The sequence below is a fragment of the Patella vulgata genome, chromosome 1 (genome assembly GCF_932274485.2).
Source record: "Patella vulgata chromosome 1, xgPatVulg1.2, whole genome shotgun sequence".
NCBI classification, from domain to species: domain Eukaryota; kingdom Metazoa; phylum Mollusca; class Gastropoda; family Patellidae; genus Patella; species Patella vulgata.
Window position 1 is genome coordinate 19901839 of NC_065879.2, and position 21118 is coordinate 19922956.

The following is a 21118-nucleotide window of genomic DNA, read 5'->3' on the forward strand; positions in this document are numbered from 1 at the left end:
TTTTTAAGAACTGATCCACAAATATCAACACTTTTGAATGTGTCTGGTGGGTTATTAGGAAGTGTGGTGAAATTTATGATTACCGTTCCAAATTTAAAAGATTTTTAAAGTATTTTATCTGGTCATATAGTTATAATGACTGTAAATCTTGCATACGAAGATATTCATTATGAGTCAACTATTTGTTCCTGTACTCCTAGGTAGGTACAATGTACATCATATGGAATATAGGTGTGTATACATGTACATCATATAAAATATAGGTGTGCATAGGTACATGTACCGGTATATCATATAAAATTCAGGTGTGCATAGGTATATGTGTATCCAGGTGTTTATTCATAGGTATTTATACAGCCTAATCTACAACCAAGCCTTGAAATAAGGGCACCTGTCACAGACAATGTCAGGTACAACTTCAGGCTATGTCAGTCAAAATCCCTCTGGTGTCTGGCAATATGCCTGAAACACTTGTTATTGTACAGTGATTAAACAAATATATTTAATACATGTCTGTCACATTTTCCTATATGGTATATAAACTGGATAGGAAGACGTATATCCACAAATATCAATTTAGATGATGTTATCAGCTATAATGATCAAATATCAGTTTAAATATTGTTATCTGTAATAAAAATGTCGATATTAATGGCCATAATGATGAGAATGTTAGGTTAGAAATTAAAATGTTATATAAATCTGTATATGTACATGTGTCCATGAAAGGGAAGATACACTCGGCAAACCTCAACAGATTCCAGTACCCTACATCTAATCTCGGCTGTATGACAAAGTCCGCCATTAGAACTACTTTCAAGTTCCCGGATTACAATGGCGTTGTATTTGAAGAATGTTTTATCTTACAAAATTTTCAAAGTTTGAAGCTGTTTTTCTTTCAAGTTTATCCGATTTTCTTAAGACAAGGACAAATTTGCACTGAAAATTTTACACACTCTTCGAACGATGCAATTTTGAAAACTTCTTTCTAAACGCGGGCAAGTTTCCCTTATAAGTAAACCGGTGCCACATCGCAAATGTATAGGCATAGGTACATATCACTTACTGTCATACAGCCGAGGCTAGATGTAGGGTACCAGAATCTGCCGAGGTTTGCCGAGTGAGGGAAGATATGCTCCTTAATTGGATTTGGTAATAAACTCTTCAATATAAGATAATATACCCCTTTGGTAATTAATAATAATAGCATGTAAGGCACATGTATTTATCATGCAATATAAGATAATATGCCCTCTGGTAATAAATAATGATAGGGTAATAACATATGTATTAACCAGTTAATATGCGATAATGCCCTCTGGTAATAAATAAAACCAAGCAGGAACAATCCAAACCATTATACAAAATTCGAAGTCCTGAAAACCAGTCAATATAAGATATTGTAATATCAGTTATTATATTGTTATAAACTTTGTACCCAGGTGAATATTATGTGTTTATAACATGATAGATTCTCACATAACTAGCTGTATAATTCAATAACGATCCCATTAATATAATAACATTCACTGTAAGCTTTATTAACTGAAGTATGTACAGTGGCCAATAAATGGAATAAACACTAAGCAGGCCAAGTTCAATAGTCTCTTTATTATAATGGCACTGATACTGATATTGATTGACTTAATTCTGGGTCAACTACAGTATAGGATAACAACAATGTTAAACCTGTATTGTTATTTCTATATACACACTGTTTAAATTTACAAGATGTACTAATTGTAAACAGTTTGTATCGACTATGCAAGATTTAGGGGCATTCAGCCAATGTGCATAATATTTTTGTCCTCCACCTTTTGAAGAAAGCAGGGACTATTAAAATGGGTCTGTCCCTCTGTCTGTCCGTCACACTTGTTGGGACACAACACAATATCTCTTTTTCTAATATAGCTAGAATTTTCAAACTTGGTGTAGGTGTTTATTAGGTGAGTGCGAAGATGAGCATTTTCTGCTTAGGATAAGCAGAGATAAGCAATTTGATTGGTTGATGCTTTGGGTCAAGTCAACTTTAGTTCTAATTAAGTGCGGCAAATGAAACTTGGTGTATAGTTTCGTTACATCAATACCTTGACTAAATTCAATAATGAGCATTTTCTGCTCAGGGTAAGCAGAGTGATAAGAAATTTGATTGTTCGAGACTTTGGAACACTATAGCTTTAACTAATTGAGGTAGGCGTTTATTAGGCTTTGGATTTCAAAGATGAGCATTTATTGCTTAGGGTATGCAGAGATACGCAATTTGATTGGCTGATGCTTTAGGACACAATAACTTTAGCTCTAATTAAGTGAGAGTGATGAAACTTGGTGTATAGTTTCATTACATTAATACCTTGACTAAGTTCAATAATGAGCCTTTTCTGCTTAGGCTAAGGAGCAATCAGCAATTTGATTTGTCATGAGGTAGAATGTTTAAACTAGATGTAGATGTTCATTACAAGTAGGTGAATGTCTTGACGACAATGGTTAACATTTCCCACTAAATCTAAGCAGAGATGAGCAATTACATTGGTCGATGCTTTGTGACAAAATAGCTGTGATTCTAACTGATGGCGAGTGGTAAAACTTACTGTATAGTTTCACTACCAGGTACAATGTACTTCAAAACCGTGACTGAGTTTGATCAAGAACATTTTATGCTTAGATAATCAGTTTGATTGCTCAATACTTTTGAAAAAGATAAATGTGCAATTAATCAATGTGTGTCATCTATTTATTTTCCGATTTCGGTCTCACTGTTGACTTGTTAACACTGTCATAAGTAATTCTAAATGTTGTTTTCATCTTCCTCCTGTTGTGAGGATTGGGGATTGGAAGGTGCCTTGGGATTGGCCTCATACGTGGAGTAGCCTTATGCCTTTCTTCATCTAAATCTGTCACTGCCTGATAACCTGTCTTGAATGAAATGCAATCATTTGTTTCATAATTAAGGGAGCCCATTCAACCATAGCTGCTAGTTGCACTTGTATTATTGCCTGGCAACCGGTCTTTGAATGGGATGTATTGAATCCACCAGAGGACTACGTTTTTCTTCAAAAGGCCTTCTTATCTTACCACCAATACAGCTCTTGCCAAAGATCTTTTACGTTTGCAGCACCATATTATTATTATTATTGTTCGATTTATATTGCGCTTCATTACACGTGAAGTGTTTCTAAGCGCATATCACAAACATATACTTCAAACACACAGAAACAATCAAAATCAGGAGAACATAATAATTAAACACAATTAAACACAGCTGCCTGTTAGGCGCTATTATTCAAAGGTTTATATCCAACAAATCAACCGGCTAAACTCTATATTGAACTCAGTCGAGGTTTTACCTGATGAACACCTACACCAAGTAGAGTTCAAAAATAAAACACGAAGTTTAAAAGAATCAACTTCATTAACAAAAATTAAACAATCAAAAACTAAACAGATAAACCAAATTCAAACATCCCTGGAACCAGTTACCAATCAAACATTAGACAATCCAAATCTATCGAAAAATTCAAGTCAGCTTTGAAAACCCATCTGTTTTAAAATAGTTTGATGTGATCTACGAGAAAATACTTGAAAGCGCTTTAAGAACTAAATGTTAAGTAATCATGTGCTAAATAAATCATGGTATTATTATTTCTATTTACAGGTGTGACGTTTGTAAGATGAATATACCTCACCGTATTTTAACACCTGATGATGGGGGTGGAGGTAAAACTATGGTTAAATCTCTGGAGAGTGATAGTAGCGGAGAGGTTTTGACAGGACAATCATTAACTGATGTAAGTACAATCTTATACATTTTACTAGCAGAAAGCTTAAAAGAGAGCGACAAACAGACAAACAGACAGAGAAATGAGGGTTAACCTCCACTCAACACAAATTAGGGAGGTTGGATGGCCAAATGGTTAGTATGTGCGCGTTACATAGTAAGGTCTGTCATTGATTCAGCTGGCATAGTTTCGATTCCCCTGGTTGTATGTGACTATTCTCCGGGACCTCCGGTTTCCTCCCACTGCTAAAGACCCCTACCTGCAGGCGAATTTTTGAAATAAAATTGAACCATATGTTATTCCCGAAATGACATAGTTTGTGTTGAGTGGACGATAAACCCCATATCTCTCTCAACGCAATTTAGGTCATTTTGGGACTAACACATTGTGAAATTTTATTTCAATAATTTGCTTGCGTGTAGCAGTCGTCCAATCTGATTTAAATTTACATCTATCATCTAAATTTATTTTCAGCAAATTCCATTATTGACCCTTACGCACAAGCGAATTATGGAAATAAAATTGATGCATATATTAGTCCTGAAATGACCTCTCTCTTTCTCTCTTTCGGTATATGATTCGAATATATGACAATAAAAGATCTATCCATTTCAGATATATTTATAGTAACATTTGTTATTGTTGGTCACCTGTTATTGTTGTTGAATATAGGCATACATACATTACCTTTCTGTACTAAAGTATATACAGCTATGACCTATTGTATTGATCAGTTCAAAACTATTTATATTTGGTAAAGCCTGTAATAAATACACAGGAAATAGCTTAAAACACATGGTTATTTATTCATAGTTCAACAACAAAAATAAGTTGACACTGGCTCGGCTCGCTAACTAGGAAATCCTAGGTTCAATCCAGTATAGGTCAAGAAACTTCCTCAGGATTACAGATGTGGTTTCCCAATTGTCAGTGGTGCTGGCCTGCCAAGGAACAACTCAACAAAGTTTAGTTGTTTGGATGGTACCAAAAACCGTGTGTATGCTGATGTCCTTGTAAAAGAACCCTTAACAGTTGGAATTTGAAATAAGAGTAAACTGTACCGCCTATGTCTGGGCAAAATTTCTCTTAATAAAACCAAGGTCCCATGTATACATTGGAATGCATGTAAAAGATCCCTTGGCAGTTGGAATTCGATATAAGAGTAGGCGATAGTGCCGCTGCCCGGGCAAAATTTCCCTCATAGCACACTGTATGGCATATGCCCGTCTTCATTGGCCCAGTTTAGGAGCAGAACAGTAGGACGTTAAACCCCATTTCATTTCATTTCATTTCATTTCATTTGGACTTTTTGATGCAGATCAGTAGGTGGTTAAACCGAAAACCCTATTTAATTTTATTTTGAAGTGACTGATTGAGGTTTACTTGGTGTAAAATTGGGTCAGTCATACAAGTTTATACAAGTAGTAATCTTTACTAATGATACTATAGTAAATTGACGGATTCGCTTAAAGATATATCCCCTACAAACTGATGGACTGATAGAGATATGAAACCAATCAATATTGGTAACTTAACTGAACTGTCAGGCCACACAAACTTGATTTTCAGTTCTTCAGCATCTTGATAAATAAATAACCACATGAATCACATGAAAGATGTTTTGTTTAAAATTTCAAAGCTTTAAATTTTGGAACTAAAGGATTTTGAACAACACATAACTTAGGATTTTGAAATAAGTCTGTTTCCTGAAGAAATAAGAAAATTGATACAAATGAAGTGGAAAGGGTTCTTTTACGTGCATGTCAATATGTATACAGGACCTTGGTTTCTGCATCCCATTCCGAACGACAATACATTGTCCCATGCCAGATCCCTCTGTCCTACACTACTGACAAGGGGGAACCACGCCAGAACATCCTGATGGAACTTACTCAGCCAACACTGTCACTGGGATCAAACAAGGGACCTCCAGGTGAGCCACTGTCACTAGGATTGAACAACGAACCTCCTGGTGAGCCACTGTCACTGATCCTTGTGAGCAACCGAGGCTCCCAAAATTGACACAGTTGTTCCTAAGAACAGAAAATGAAATTGGTGTGGCCTTAGATTACATTGTAAATTTGTAAAACAGGATTGCTGACATGTGGTTCTATGATGCAAATCAAGACATAAGGTAGATTATCCGACAATGTTTTTATTATAATATACTTTATGTAATGAATTGGGTCTAGACAAAGTCTGCGACAGGTACAGTTGCATGTACATGTATCCTGAGTTGACTTGAGACTGCAGACATGATGGTCAATGATAATATTACGATCAATAATAGATAAAAGATATCTGATTTATTGTCATGTAAAGCCAGGAAGTAAACCAATAAATTCTACTTGACATAGAAATAAAACTAGGTTAAATAGTCTCTTGCCGTCATTGTTTATTATATTTTGTCTTTTGTCGGTGAGCTGAAAAAAGGTCTCATTGATTTGCAAAAGTAAAAAATAATACTCTTAAAAAAAGGTGTACTTGATTTGATTTGCAAAAGTACAAAATCAAACTCCTTAAAAAGATCTGGACACCTGGTTGGAAAAGGTGAGGGATTCAGTAAATATACAAGAGCTAATATAATTAAACAAAATGATTTCTTTCATTCATAATGCTAGATTCCCCCTATCATGATTCGTGCTGTTTTGTTGAAGGTTCTCTTTTCTGGATAACATTGAGAGAACCTTCAATGAAAAGTCACTTTAATTAAAATAGTAATTGTGTTACATATACATGTATTAGATTTGACATTGTTTCTGTGCAAGCTTGCAGGCTGTTGATACAAGAGTCATCTTGTCAGGCATGATGGAACATACAGTAAATTTTTCAGTTAGTGAACAAAATCGTAAACCATTTGGATTCTAGCATTTTTTGTCAATAAATTTACACCGCCAAATTTTAGACATACATGTACATCTTCACATGTCACCCGTCTTCATTATCCCAGTTGGTGCAGAACAGTAAGATGTTAAACCCCATTTCATTTCATTTTCCACTTGTCATTCCCACACTCTGGCATACACACAGATTAAACAAATTATTTTTACAATGACAGCCGTAACACCCACTCCTTTGATCAGCTGATAATAAAGGTAATTTACCACCTACATATGAACCTGTACCAGTATACCACTATATCTACCTGTACATACCTGTAAAAAGATTCACCTGTAATCTGGATGACTGACAGGTAAAGTACAGGTGGGAGTGTGAACCTAATTTCAGGTAACCTACAATAAAGGCTGGTCATTCTTTACATAAAAACAAAAGTCTCCATTCATCCAAATCTCAAACCCTAAAAAAAAACATCCATGAAACAGATACAATTACGATTGTAGATTTATTTATAATTCATTCAAGTAAATAAACACTCCTCATTCTCACATTGTCATTGCTGTATTTATAACTAACTTTCTCAGGGGCTGATCTAGTGCACAAATTATGGAAAAGACCACATGGTACTTTAAAAAGAAAAAAAATAAGTGCAAGCAAGAATTAAGCCTGAAACAGTTTTAAAAGATTTCTTTTAAAAATGGTTCAATTTTTTCTATAAATCTGAAACAGTTTTGAAAGATTTCTTTTAAAATGATTCAATTTATTATGTATATCCCAAAACACTTCCTAGTTTTGTTTTGTCCCTAGTCGTTAAATGGTGCTAAAGGATTAAGTTTTGAAAAATTTGTTCTGTCGTTCTTTAAATCATTAAGGAAGAAGAAAACTGTGCAACAACAATACAACTTGACACGTTCAATAAATCTTGTTATTGATGTAATTGTAAATGGGTTAAAACTTTTTATTCTAAAATTTGGCATAGGGATATTTCAAGTTATTAATTTATTGGCATTACGCAGTCATAATTACCAATTTTCGTATTAACATATTTACAGAATGTTTTAGATTTTTAGGTGCATAAAAGCTAAAGAGGCATAACCACGCAGTAGTTTTCAATTACAGGTATTTTTGCGTAATTTTAGTCTGATCCGATCTGTCAAGCTACAACCTTAAGGTTCAAACTTTCAATTTTTTAAAATGGTTTTCAAAGAGTGTTTAGATATGATTATTATTTTCTTGGTAGAGGGCTTGGAGGCCACTACGTGTAAGCAAGTTTTTGAAATGAAATAAATATGTTAGTCCCAAAATGATCTAGTGGATGTTACACACACACTCAGTCTTTTTCTCTCACACTTTAAGTGACATTACACATTGTAACTCAAGAATTTTAACAATGCTGCCTAACCTTGAGCTAGACACTCCGCTAGAAACTTTTTCGCACTGGGAATAATACATTTAAAATAACTCCTGTTTATTGACTGTACTCTATTGTCATGGTTCAGTGACCGAAAAAAAAAATCTCCTATTCCCTTTTCAGTTTAATTTTCTCTCTTATCTGAAACATTCCTGGTTTAATATCAATAATAAAACTGTGTTTAATTTTTTTGGGTGAAGATAGTATGGGGTTTATTAAGTTATATTCTTGGCTGGGGTTGTTAAAATGTTTAGAATGTTCAAGATGTATTAAAATGTGTCCCTGAGTAAAATGTCTATGATATCATATGTTGTGTCAAATTTATTTCATGTGCTTATTTGATAGAACTATATGACAATAATCTTTCATAGAATCAAAACAGTCTATGGTTGTTTTGACTAAAACATGTCCATTTTGACCAAACTATAGGCGGGCCATTTTGATTTATATGTAAGTACATTTATTTCATCTTTAACAAGACAGCGCCATCTTTTAAGTGTTGTGTGAATCATTTGGAGGTCCCCTATTTAATTTGATTGAATCCAAGCTGGGAAATTATTGTTAATATTTTGATTTTGTTTTTTCATAAAATGTTAGCTAACCCATTTTAATGAGATAATTTGGTGGAGTCAAGTAATTAATTTGTTGTAGGTAGTATTCAGACAACACCCAGCGTGGGTAGCTAGTCAGTCTACTATTATACATGTAACATCACATTCACATCAAAACTCAGTCAGCCAGTCAGGACAGTCTCAGTTCTCACAGTCAGTAGTTTACTTGCAGTCCCTACACATAAACCAAAGGGTAATTCAGTGTAATGATTTAACAGGGAATCACCATCTATATATCATAATATAATATTTATGTGTGTTTCTTATAGTAGGAATTAACTCATATACTATTGAGTATATGTATATTGGACTGGGAAATACTAGACAATTATATACTATGTGTGTTATAACTAGCTGGTAGTTAATGGATTGTGTGTAGGTTATAACCTATATTCTACTGGTATATACCTGTTTCTTTAATATTGTATTAATATTGACTGGGAGCTATTTTAAATTAGGCCAGTTGATGAAGACAGTTGATTTGAAGGGAAATGTTTGTGTCTGACTGACACAATTTCTAACCTTTAGTGTTTATAGGAAGGCCTGAAACTATCTGAGCTGTTCTGTGTTAGCTTTTAGTGACTTTACTTAAAACAAAAAATTCCAGTATTCTATTAAGTGAAGTGTTTTTAAAGTTCATAATAAAATGTAAAATGTACAGTATTCCTGATTCAAAAACAGTTGAGGATTTAAAAAGTTTTACAAGAAATGGATGTATAAACAGTTATAATCTTGATTTAGTTATAAAGATCTTGTTGATAAGATAAAAAATTTTTTTTAATCTGTGAAGTTTTAAACTTGACGTGACATAAGTATTATAAATAAGCTGCTGTGATCTGGTATACAGTTTTCAATTCGATGTGGTGGTGTAAAAATAGGGAATAACAGGTGTAAGGTTTATATATGTCAATACACCTAGAATAAAACTACTGGTTTCAACATTATATATACTGGTAGACCTATATATACAGGTGTCTAACATAAAACTACTCGTTTCAACATGGTGGAAGAGGTAAGAAATATTAAACTAATTAATAAATTTTAAAGGAAAGGGTTTTATATCAGTGTGATTAATGGGGGGAAATGAATTGAAATGGGGTTTAATCGTGTAGCATCCTACTTTTCTGATTAAGACATACAGTGTGCTATGAGGAAATTTGCCCCCACAGTGGCACAACAGCCTACTCTTATTTCGAATTCCAATTGGTTTTCTGTAACTAGACGCTTTTGACTGGTTGTTAGCAGGGCCGGATTAAGCATGAGCTTTTGGGGCTTGCATCCCAGGGACCTTCACAGATTAAAATTTTATTATTTCATTAGTGAATACTGAATCTATACATAAAATGTTAATAACATTGTTGAAAGAAATCAGTTTGTGTCTGGGCACTCTTTTATCTTTCATCGTTTACTATACCGGTTGTGCTAATAGTTTTGGATATATTTGTACTAAATATAGTGTACAGCAAAAAGATACACTGTACTGTATACCAGGAATAGTCAGGGGTAAATAATTCCTAGACTGGGGACACATTGGTGTGAATGTTTAAGATCCCTTGGCATTGGAATTTGATATAAGAGTTGAACATATTGCATCTGCCCGGGCAAAATTTAACACATTGTATGGCATATGCCCATCTTTATAAGCCCAGTCAGGCCAGAATAGTAAGACGTTAATTTCATTTCATTTCCTAGACTGGGTTGAAGCGGGGTTTCCCTAATCCATGGTGTGGGAAGGAGACTTCTGGTTAGAAACCATGTCTAGTTATTTAGATGGTACACTTTGGTATACATGGATAAAAGAACGCCTTGGCATTAGACGGAAGCGCCATTGTGTGGGGAAAATGCCTTCTTCATTGGCTCTGCTTTGTGCAAAAAAGTAGGATGCTTAACCGCATTTCATTGCTAAATAGAATATCCCCTGTGACATTATGAAACTAAAAATGAAGTTCAAATGCAGGGATCCTTTATTGCAGTGCACTTAAAAAGAATCTGGCTAAAAAAAATTTGGGATTGCATAAAAATTGTAATTTAAAATAGAATATCACCTCTGACATTATAAGACTGACTATTATAGGCTGGTAAAAAAACATAAGTTATGTTCACTAGATAGAAAACAGTCCATCAATTGTCAATACAGCTTTTGATGTTAGAATTTCAAATTAGATAACAGTTCAGTTTAGAGCTGGGTGCTATGATATCAAAGTCACTTTTTTAATTGAATAGCAAACAGAAATATGTTGCCACGGTTTCATTGAGGTTGCCATGACATTACCGTAACTATAGTGATTTTTACATCATGGTAAAAATTAGTTACATAGGAACGGGAAGAATTTGATGGACACACCCATTGATGTTGAGTTGATTGAAAATAGTTGATTTTTGCCCAGGCGTAAAAAATTAAAACTGGGTTTAATTATGTAGACACAAGAAATGTAGTAGAGTTTAATGTCGGATCAACACAATCTTTGGTCATTTTGAGACTAACAAATGATTATTTTTACATAAATGCTTTGGAGAATCTTGCTAGGCAGTGTGTATGGGTGAGACAATGTCACAACACTATATTTGTCGGTCCTGAAAGTGCTGTCTGTGACAAAGTGGGAACCGTGCTGATGTTCTTCTCTGTCCATGCTGAAATGTGAACCTAAGTCATTCTTGTTGAGATCCCGCCCTTATTAGGGCTGTGAAGAATAATAGAAGTAGTAAATAGTTGTCAAAATTTTGGAAAGCATTGATTTGTATAGTGGAATACCACAAATCCCAGCTCTTCGTTGTCAATCCTTTTTAAAAATTATTTCTTTGAATATGTACAGGTACCGAAGTACACAAAAATTGACAGTACCATATTTCATTAATTCACTTGCGCCTAGGGGTCTGTTTGTTTCCTTCTGAAGAAGGACATTAAACCACATTTCATTACATCCTACTTGCTGACTTGTACAAAAAGAAACCAGAATGATTGCTTTGTTTTACATATATATAAGGATGAAGGCATCAAAACAAATGTAAACTTTATATGTCCATAACATTTCTCTTTGTTATTTTATTGTTCTGAATTCTTTTTTCAACTTAATGAAATTAATAAAATGAACATCCTCTTGAAAGTTATATCAAATGAATTTTGATTCTGCTTCTGAAATTTAAAAAAAATATTACGAAAGATTAAATGTGAAGTTGAAAAAGGTTAAAAATTGAGAAATCTATCGATTTTCTTCCAACTTGAACATTGGAGCTGTTAAACCTATATTTAGTAGTTTGAAACTACTACATGTACTTAGTTTTATACTGGATATTTAGAAATAATGATTATCAGACGGTTTTCTCAGTGTGAATATCAGTCAGTGTGCTACATACTGATAACCAGTTAACAGTTTTATATAATCTTTTGGGGGTTGGATAGCTGAATGGTTAAATGCTTGCGTGTTAGATCTTCAGGTCTGTCATTAAGTCAAGTAATAATAATACTAATAATAGTATTTATTTCTTATTATACGCATTACATGATAAAAAAACCAATCTCAATGCATAGTACAAAAACATGGTGTGGTTTAGTTTCCCTGACTGTATATGTGACAAAGAGTAGGGTCGCTTGTCCAAACCTGTGGCCCTTTTCCAGGTACTGTACTCCTGTTTTCTACCACTGCTAATGACCCCTACACGCAAGCGAATTATTGAAATAAACTTGAACAATATGTTATTCCCGTAATAACCTAGTTTGTGCTGAATGCAAGTTAAACCTCATTTCTCTCTTTATATGAATTTTTTTTTTAACACATGCAGAACTGCATAACCTTATTTTAAAACATTTAAATTAAACTGTTGTTGACATAAATGCTAGCCTGGACATAAGGGCAAGGCACCTGTCAGACTTTATCAGACACAAATTATCATTTCCCTAGTACCAAAAATAACAAACAAAAGAACGATGGTTTGCAATGTACTGTAATATATACACATTGTGTCTGACCGTATATATGTTTTACTACCATGCTGTTTCCTCCTACGCACAGATAAGCTTATTATGTTTTTTAAAAAATATGTCAATGTAAAATAAACAGGTCAATACGATAAAAAGGGACAAGACGTAATAAATGTTGGGATGGTGGAAAATAGACCTACACTTGATTACATTTGCTCTTATTGTAACAAAAAAGACTGGACAACAAATATATCTCTATTGTTATACTTGCTAGTATAGGTGATTATAGACTGAATGGAAGACTAGTTCAGCTCTTTCGTTAATAGACCTTTTTCATATAATGCCTTGATTATACATTGTACATTAGAGTTAACCGGTATAGTAAATGTGTGTGAAATAGCTTTACCGCTTCCATCGAGGTGGCCTTTCACCCAATATATAGGGGTCTGAATGATCTATCATTGAGTCTAGGGGCGTGGTTTCGATCCAAAGCTTGTACATAAGGATGAGGATGTACTGTCTATAACCTTGTAGGTTTTCTCTTGAATATTCTGGTTTCCTCCCGCTGCTAAAGACCCCTACATACAAGCAAATTATTGAAATGAAATGGTACCTTTCAATGGCCATAACTGAAGTTAAAATTGATATTTTTCATACTAAATAAAATATTGTTTTATTGAGGTTGGACAGGCGACCTTATTCCTTGTCATGTACAGGGGTATAAGGAGTTATAAATAGGTACTTTTGATTGTGTGTAGTCTTTAACTCTATAATTAACGTTTGTCCTGGCCTATTGGGACTTCAAATAATTACCCATTGTCATGTAACTTTTGATATCCCGTAAATTTTAAATGACCATAAATCAAATTAAATTAGATACCAATTTAAATAAAGTAACTCAGTATTTTAGCCTTTGTTGTAGCTGTCATGCAACTTTTGAGAATAGTTTTGTAAGAAATTTGGTATGTTTGTAATATCATGATTATAGGTAAATTTTAAATGGCCATATAAGAATTTACCGATTTTGAATATTTTTCAGTCTACCAATTATTAAAAAGTAGTTAACTTTGTCCTGTCCTCTCATGTAACTTTTGAGATAGTTATTTATAATGACGAAATGTAAACATAATTTTCTGCCAATATATAAGACAGGGAGAGAGAGGGGGGGTAATGTTACTCCATTAGATAGAATTAGGTATGTGCTTATAATATGTAACAATAGCATGTATGGAATGTTAGTAAATGACCTTTTGACCCATGGATTAATCATACTGTTTACATTAGTTAATCTAGATGTTTGTGTCTGTTTTTATTATATAAACTTATTAGATTAACATACCAAAACCAACACACATTTTAAACCAAAAATATATCCTAACTGGAACAATTTGATGAAATATAATGGGGTTTAATGTCCTACTGTTCTGCCCAGCCATACGTTGTGCTACATGTATGAGGGAAATTTTGCCAAGACAGCGGCTCTATCGTCTACTCTTATATCGAATTCCAGCTACTTATGACTATAGATCTGTTACGTGCATGCCAATGTGCACACAGGATCTTGTTTTTTCTTCCCACCCGAACGACTATACATTGTGGCTTGCTAGGCCCTCTGTCCTGCACCACTGGCACTGACATGTGGGAACCACTTCGGAAAATCCCAATGAACTTTCTCGACCAACACCAGGACTCACTGTTGTATCGATAAACCTGTGCATAGATATAATATTAAAGAAAGAGGTTAATGAGTATGACTTTTGCTTCACTGACTTCATTCAAAGCAAAATATTCAAGAATTACTGATCTGTATAGATGGTTAGGCCACACCTATTGAAAATTCTGCCTCCCATTTTCTTTAAGAAAAAAATTAATTTAAAAACAAAATGTACTTAGTGGATCTTCTCAAAAGCTTTTTGTTTGGGATAGATAAGTTTTGGAATTTTGAGTGGGTTATATTTATTGATGAACTAAAAATGTTATTGATTGATCCCTAGAAAGAAGAAGAATGTTTTAATTGGCCTGATCAAATCGAAAGCATTCCGGTCATTATAGAGTTATAATATACCAAATACTAGGTTTATGATTATGTGATAGTTCCATTCCCTGATTGATTTTCATTTATTTATTGGTTTCCCTGTCATTGAGATAAGGAAGATTAAACAAATCACCTTTTGATTTGATTTATAATGGCTGACATTTTCTATAATATGAATCTCATATACAAGTAGTCTGAAGAACGACCAAGCAGATGGACAAATGAAATATGATTGGATTTGAATATTAAACTCTGCACAAATGTACAAATGGAGAAAAGGATGCACCTGATTGTGGACAGAATGAGAGCTCAGATAATGATCAGCATATTTTAAGATATAAACTAGAATCTCTCGATATCTGATGGAACTTTTGATCTTGTACTCAACCAAAAATATGGGGGCCCTGGGAAATTTGTCCTACTTTGCTCCCTGTAGACCTGTACTGGACAATCTGTCTATACAAGAAGATAAGGGGAGAGAACACTAGCGACAATTAGTGCTAGAAACATGGTGTAAGAATACCATTCTAAAGATGTACCCTTAGCCTCGAGAATTCAATTGATTGAGTTAGAAAATAACTAAAGTATGCACTCAAATAAATACGCATAGTACATTTAATTCACTTAAAAATTTTGTTAACTTCATTTCTCAATTTGTCATTCAATTCAACATCCACTTTTAATCTTTCAACAGAATTTTAGATCTGTGTCCCTTAATTATGAATCACATAGCATTCCCGTTTTAACAACCCCTCATACACATAGTACATTTAATTCACTTAAAAATCTTGTTAACTTCAATACTCAATTTGTCATTCAATTCAACATCTACTTTCAATCTTTCAACAAAATTTTAGATCTCATTTATACATCTGTGTCTCTTGATTATAAATCACAGCGTTCTACATTTTAACAACTCCTCTATGTCTCCTTGACAAAGTTATCTACTTTCACTACATTGTGTTCACAAAATCAGATTCTATTGACCATTGCTGTCAAACATATTACTGTCATTAAATGGTACAAGTTGTTGTAAGTCTAGCGATTGATTGCATCTTTTAGTGTTCCGTAAATTAATTCCAGAAATCAATTTAATGGATTTGATAGACCTTGTAGCCTTTAAACTGCTGCTTTAAAAGCAAAAGAGAAAATGAATAAAAAAGAATGAGGAAACACTACATGAACACAGCACAGACAAAACAAAATGTCTGAGTGAATAAAACTATTAGCTACAAAAAGTGACAAAGGATTTAAAGATGCATTTTGTAAGATTTAGATAGAGCTGACAATTCTTGCTATAATAGTTCAAAGATAGATAATGAAAAAATATATTGAAAATTTCATTCAAATTACTTTATTGGAAGTCTTGACAAGAATAGTGTGGTCTTGATTTTGATTTCTACTACATATATTGTTACTATAATTATATAAACAAAGTCTAAATTAAATTATAATATTTGCTATAGTGTTTCAATCCATTAAAAATCTCAACCACTAGGTGATCTAGAGAGTTGAATATGGACTTGTCATGTGAATAAATGTCTAATTGATAATTTGAAGCTAAAATAAAGACCTGCAATAAGCAGACTTAGCTCTTAATGCATCTTATACAGATGTGTTTAGTTGTTTTGTCTGCTTGGTTCATCTTGTGGAAATTAAGAGATTGTAATATAATTTTTTAATTAGTAATTAATATTTAATGTTTTAGTATCTTGCTTATGATGAATTATAATTTTAATTACAGATTATTAAACTTTTTTAACAGTCAAATTTAAAATTTGAATGTTACCTGAAAAAGAGGCTAAGACATGAAATAGTGTTTGAAGTGTAATTGAAATAGTAAATGTACCCGATAGTACTGTAATACTTGTTTGATCGAGCAGATGTTTTCAGCTCTGGACAAAATCTTTATAAAAAAATGTCATATATCGGGTGGCCCAGAAAAAACGAGTACACAATTGAAAGTGGAATCATTAAAAAAAAAAAAAGAAGTCAAATCATGTGTACTCATTTTTTCTGGGCCACCCGATATAAAAGAACCATCCCATTCCCTTGTGTATTATTATAATAGTCTTGTTTGTAGAAAGTAAATAAAATCTTCACAATTTGAAGTGGCTTCCTCCCAATAGTACCAAAGTTGAAACTGAGTTTTTAAGTTTGCTCAAATTTATTAAGTGCGATTTTAAGGTTTTTTAGGTGTCACTTCACAAACCTTGAAATCATTGAATTAACTAGTGCCACAATTAATTTTAACGACAATTTCAAAAATTCAATGGGACTGTAATGATGGAAAATTGGGTTTGGAATATGAAAGAAAGGCTGAAATGATTTTCTTACAATCCAGTATGAAGGTTTTATGATATGTAATTGGGGTCTTGCGTGATCTAAAACCTAAAGGTCTAATTCTTGTGCTTTATATCAAACGATTTGTCATCAAGTCAAGTTTCCATCCCATGTTTGTATTGTATCACAAGAAGATGCTTCGCCTGCCCAACCTCATGGGTCTTAATATAAAGTTTATATGTTTATCTAGTGGAGTTAAACTCCATTTCTCTTTCTATGATATATGTCAAAAAATATCAACACTTGCTTCCAGATGAATAACCCGGATTGTGTCTGACAATGTCATTCTGCACACAGAAAACTATCTACTAGGAGAATAGATCTCTGCCCTGAATGGCCACCATACATGTATCTAAAAATTAGTGTAATATTTTGTAATACGGTTCCAGTCTGTCTCAAGTCTGTCATACACCCAAGGCCAAAGACTAAATTAACCTTTTCTTTTTTATTAAATGGAAATGAAACAAACACTTCTCAAAATTTGTGTAGTATACTGATCTTCAATTTATGAATTAAAATGTTGGTCAACAAGCTTAGTGTCTGTTCTCAAGGGGGCGCTAGTTGTATGTAGACATATAGTGTAAGTTTAGTATGTGGCAAGTCTGTGACAGATGCTTTATTTACAGGCTTGCTGATAACTTATGGCAATGTATATTAATTTATATCATTTTTTATGTATTTTTCAGGGTTTAAGTTTAAGTCACGGGAGTGAAGAATCGTTAGAGAAGCGATCTAGTCTTCCTCGTATGAAGAGCTATGATGCTGTTGTGTTTGACGTACTCCGTGTCTCTCCAGATGATTTTGCTGTAAGTATTTTTTATTTAAATTGCATCTTAGCCCATATTATTGCCTGATCAAAAACTTCATTGGTCCTTGGTAGTTTGTTTTTCATTGAGTGAAGCCTGCATCACTACAGGCCGGAACTCTACAGCGCAGTGGATGCTTACAGCTGGCTCCATTTACTTGTTTAGATATATACGTTTGAAATGTGTGTATATTGTGTGTCTTGTCTATGGGTTTGTCTTGTGTAATTATTTATATGTGGTGGAGTCCTCCTGCACTTACACAAATTATGTACAAATTGTCAACAAATTGCTTGAAAAAATTGGGATGGTTCTTAATCAAAATAAAAAGAAAGTCTCCTTGTTGTGAATGTTAAAGATACATTATGGGAGATTTTTATAGAGAGTTGGCCATTCTTGCTATAACAGTTCAAAAGTAGATGATGAAAGAAGAATATATTCAAAAAATTCAGTCAAATTACTTTATTCTGAACATAGTTATCATCGTTGTAATATTTGCCTAGAAATGGTAGCGAATTGTGTCTTCACCTTCGCTGATCGTTTGATTGACAGGCGTTAACTCCACCTACATATCTCGATTATCAAGTAAAGTTTTCAATGGCATACGGAAACACTTTACAGCGGCCTCGCTATGTACACTCTATCATTTAGCCTCGATCTAACAGACGTATTTTTATCAGGTTACCCCTTATCTGATTTAATCAATTAGTGAAATCCTATTTATATCCGAGCTGTAGCCAAGCCATCCGTGGGTCTACAGAGTTGATTTTGGTCTTGTTGTTTAAATAAAGATCTAATTTATAATTTCTATAACATCTGAAGCCTAAATTAAGACTTGCAATAATCATATTTAGCTCTTGCATAATGCATGTTTAAGTGATAATGTCAGTCAAAATAAAACTTTATAATGTCCTGAAAACTATATCACTATATATATAAGACTGTTGTTGGGGGCATGTTGACCCCCCACACCCCCACATGAGCTCCCAGTGTACATGAAATACAAAGTATGTTAGCGATAGCGGTTAAAGCAAAGTTTGATAAATCTATTCACGAACACAAACCAGAGCGACATGACATGGAATCCTATGACAGACTGCAATTTGCTTTATACAAAAATAAATGTTGAGTTTAACAAAAGATGTTTAAGATAAATGAAAGGTATACAAACACACCTGTTGATTAAATACAATGCTAACATAGGTGCATGTAGGCCTACATTGAAAAATTCATTCAAGTAGTGGAGATTTGAGAAATACATAAAGTCATAGAATTAATTAGAATACAGCAAAGTGATATCAGGTATTCTGGAATATTAACATGGAGGCTGCCATTGAAAAACTCAAGTCTTGGAGAGTTAAGAAATATCTCCCATGGTATGATATCAGATATTCTACAAATAGTAAGCATGTAGGCTATGATTTTGGAAAAGTTGTGAAATATTGATTTGATATCCCGTGTTAGAGCACATCCTACCATGATTTATTAATACAACAAGAAATTGTATCGTGTGTGAACATCTCAAATGACTGAAGAACTGGAATGGATAGGGAGTGGCCGGAAAAGAGCAGCGGCAAGTCTTTCGGATTTATGAAAAAACAACAGTCTTGTTTACACCTTGGCTTACATAGCCTTTGACAGTTGGAATTTGAAAAAAGAGTAGGCTGTATAGCGCTGCAGGCAATATTTCCCTCGTAGCACACTGCAGGGCATATGCCCATCTTTGGTAGCCCGGTGGGAGCATAAATGTAAACATTTCATTTCATTTCTTTTCCTTCGTACAACAAGAGTATGTTCTAGGTTACATGTATGTGGTACACAGCCAATAAAACATTTTTGTTCTTGTAGCTTTAAATAAACATTTCCTACATATTTATTTTGACCCAATTGCCTGATAGTTATATTGTAGTGTGTGTTGAAAACATCCCTATCCTGGTCAGGTTAAGGTCTACATTATTATCATCAATGATGTTTAAAGAACATTCACGAAACGTTGGACTGAAATATTTTAAAATACAGTCTTTTCATTGGCCAATAATTTATAGTCGAGTGATCGTGTGCGCTTTAGATTATAAGATCTGTCATTGAGTTAAGTATCATGGTTTCAATACCACACTTGTACAGAAAACACCATAGTTTGTATGAAGTGGACGATAACCCTGATTCACTCTCCAGTTTCCTCCCACTAGTGTTAAAGACATCTATGCGCAAGCAAATTGATGAAATAACATTAAACCATATGTTAGTCCCAAAAGGACCTAGTTTGTGTCACTGTTGTTCATTCAGTTTCTCTTTAATTTAATCACATTTTAATACCTACATGTACTACTAGTGAAATATCAGGTGTGATATTCTACACACCTGTACCAAATTAACTGAAGTTTGTTTTAATTATGAAACGTACCTGAAAACATGAATGTGAGATAAATGTACTTCAATATACAGCAGTAAACTGTTTGATACATGAACACCAACCATTAACCAAGCCTACATTTAATAACGAGTTTTCACATATATCAGACATTTCAAGTTACACTGATACTCCATCACTCTGTCACCTTTATTTTGAACCAGAGCAGCGGTGGCCAAGTGAGTAAGACGTTGGCTTGCTATCCTGGAGGTCGCGTGTTTGCTCTTGGTGTTCATCGGGATTTTGCGGTGTGGTTTCCACTTGTCAGTGGTGCAGGATGGGGGGTCTAACAATGACAGCTTTCTAGTTGTTTGGATGGGTTGAAAAAGAGAGGTTCCATGTACACATTGGCGTAAATTTAAAAGATCCCTTGGCAGTTGGAATTAGGCTGTTGCGCTGCTGTCCAGTCAAAATTTCTCTCCTAGCACAGTGTATGGCATATGCCCGACTTCATTAGCCCAGTCGGAGCCGAACATTAGGACATTAAACCTCATTTCATTTGAACAGGGATTGAGCCATGATAGCTGACTTACTTACCTGATAGTCCAAGGTTTGATCCCAGAGTTGGTCTGAATACTATTGGTATTTTCCAACCTAGTTTCTTCTTGTAATTGTTGCAATAAAAACAGGGGGAAAAAAAAAATTTGTGACCAATATTTTCTGTGACAGGTGCTTAATTTCCAGGCTTGTGAATGGTGCATGATGTAAGGGATTTATAGAGAGATTTATTTTCTATTTAATTCCATTCATTAAAACATTACTTTGGGTACAAGATTTAAAGTTTTTATAGCCAGGGCTCCATTGTAAGTAGTATACAGAATTATAAAATCAGATCATTGGAAGCAATATTAGCAATAAGGTGTGACACAAAATATACTCCTGGATCGAGATGAAGGTGCATGATGGCTTTAAAAAAGGCAACAGCTTGTTTACGTTTTAGTGGAACAAAAGACTTGACTTTGATATCTAAAG

The 21118-nt window shown here is 33.8% G+C and overlaps 1 protein-coding gene across 1 annotated transcript in view; it reads left to right on the forward strand.

The window, feature by feature from the left end:
• Positions 1 to 21118, forward strand: part of LOC126811911 (ras-specific guanine nucleotide-releasing factor RalGPS2) — a 56714-nt gene that overhangs the window by 24889 nt on the left and 10707 nt on the right. Inside the window, exons 3-4 of the mRNA XM_050537959.2 lie at positions 3653 to 3785; positions 17620 to 17739. Of these exons, the coding sequence (XP_050393916.1) occupies positions 3653 to 3785; positions 17620 to 17739 (253 nt within the window). The remainder of the gene's footprint in view (positions 1 to 3652; positions 3786 to 17619; positions 17740 to 21118) is intronic.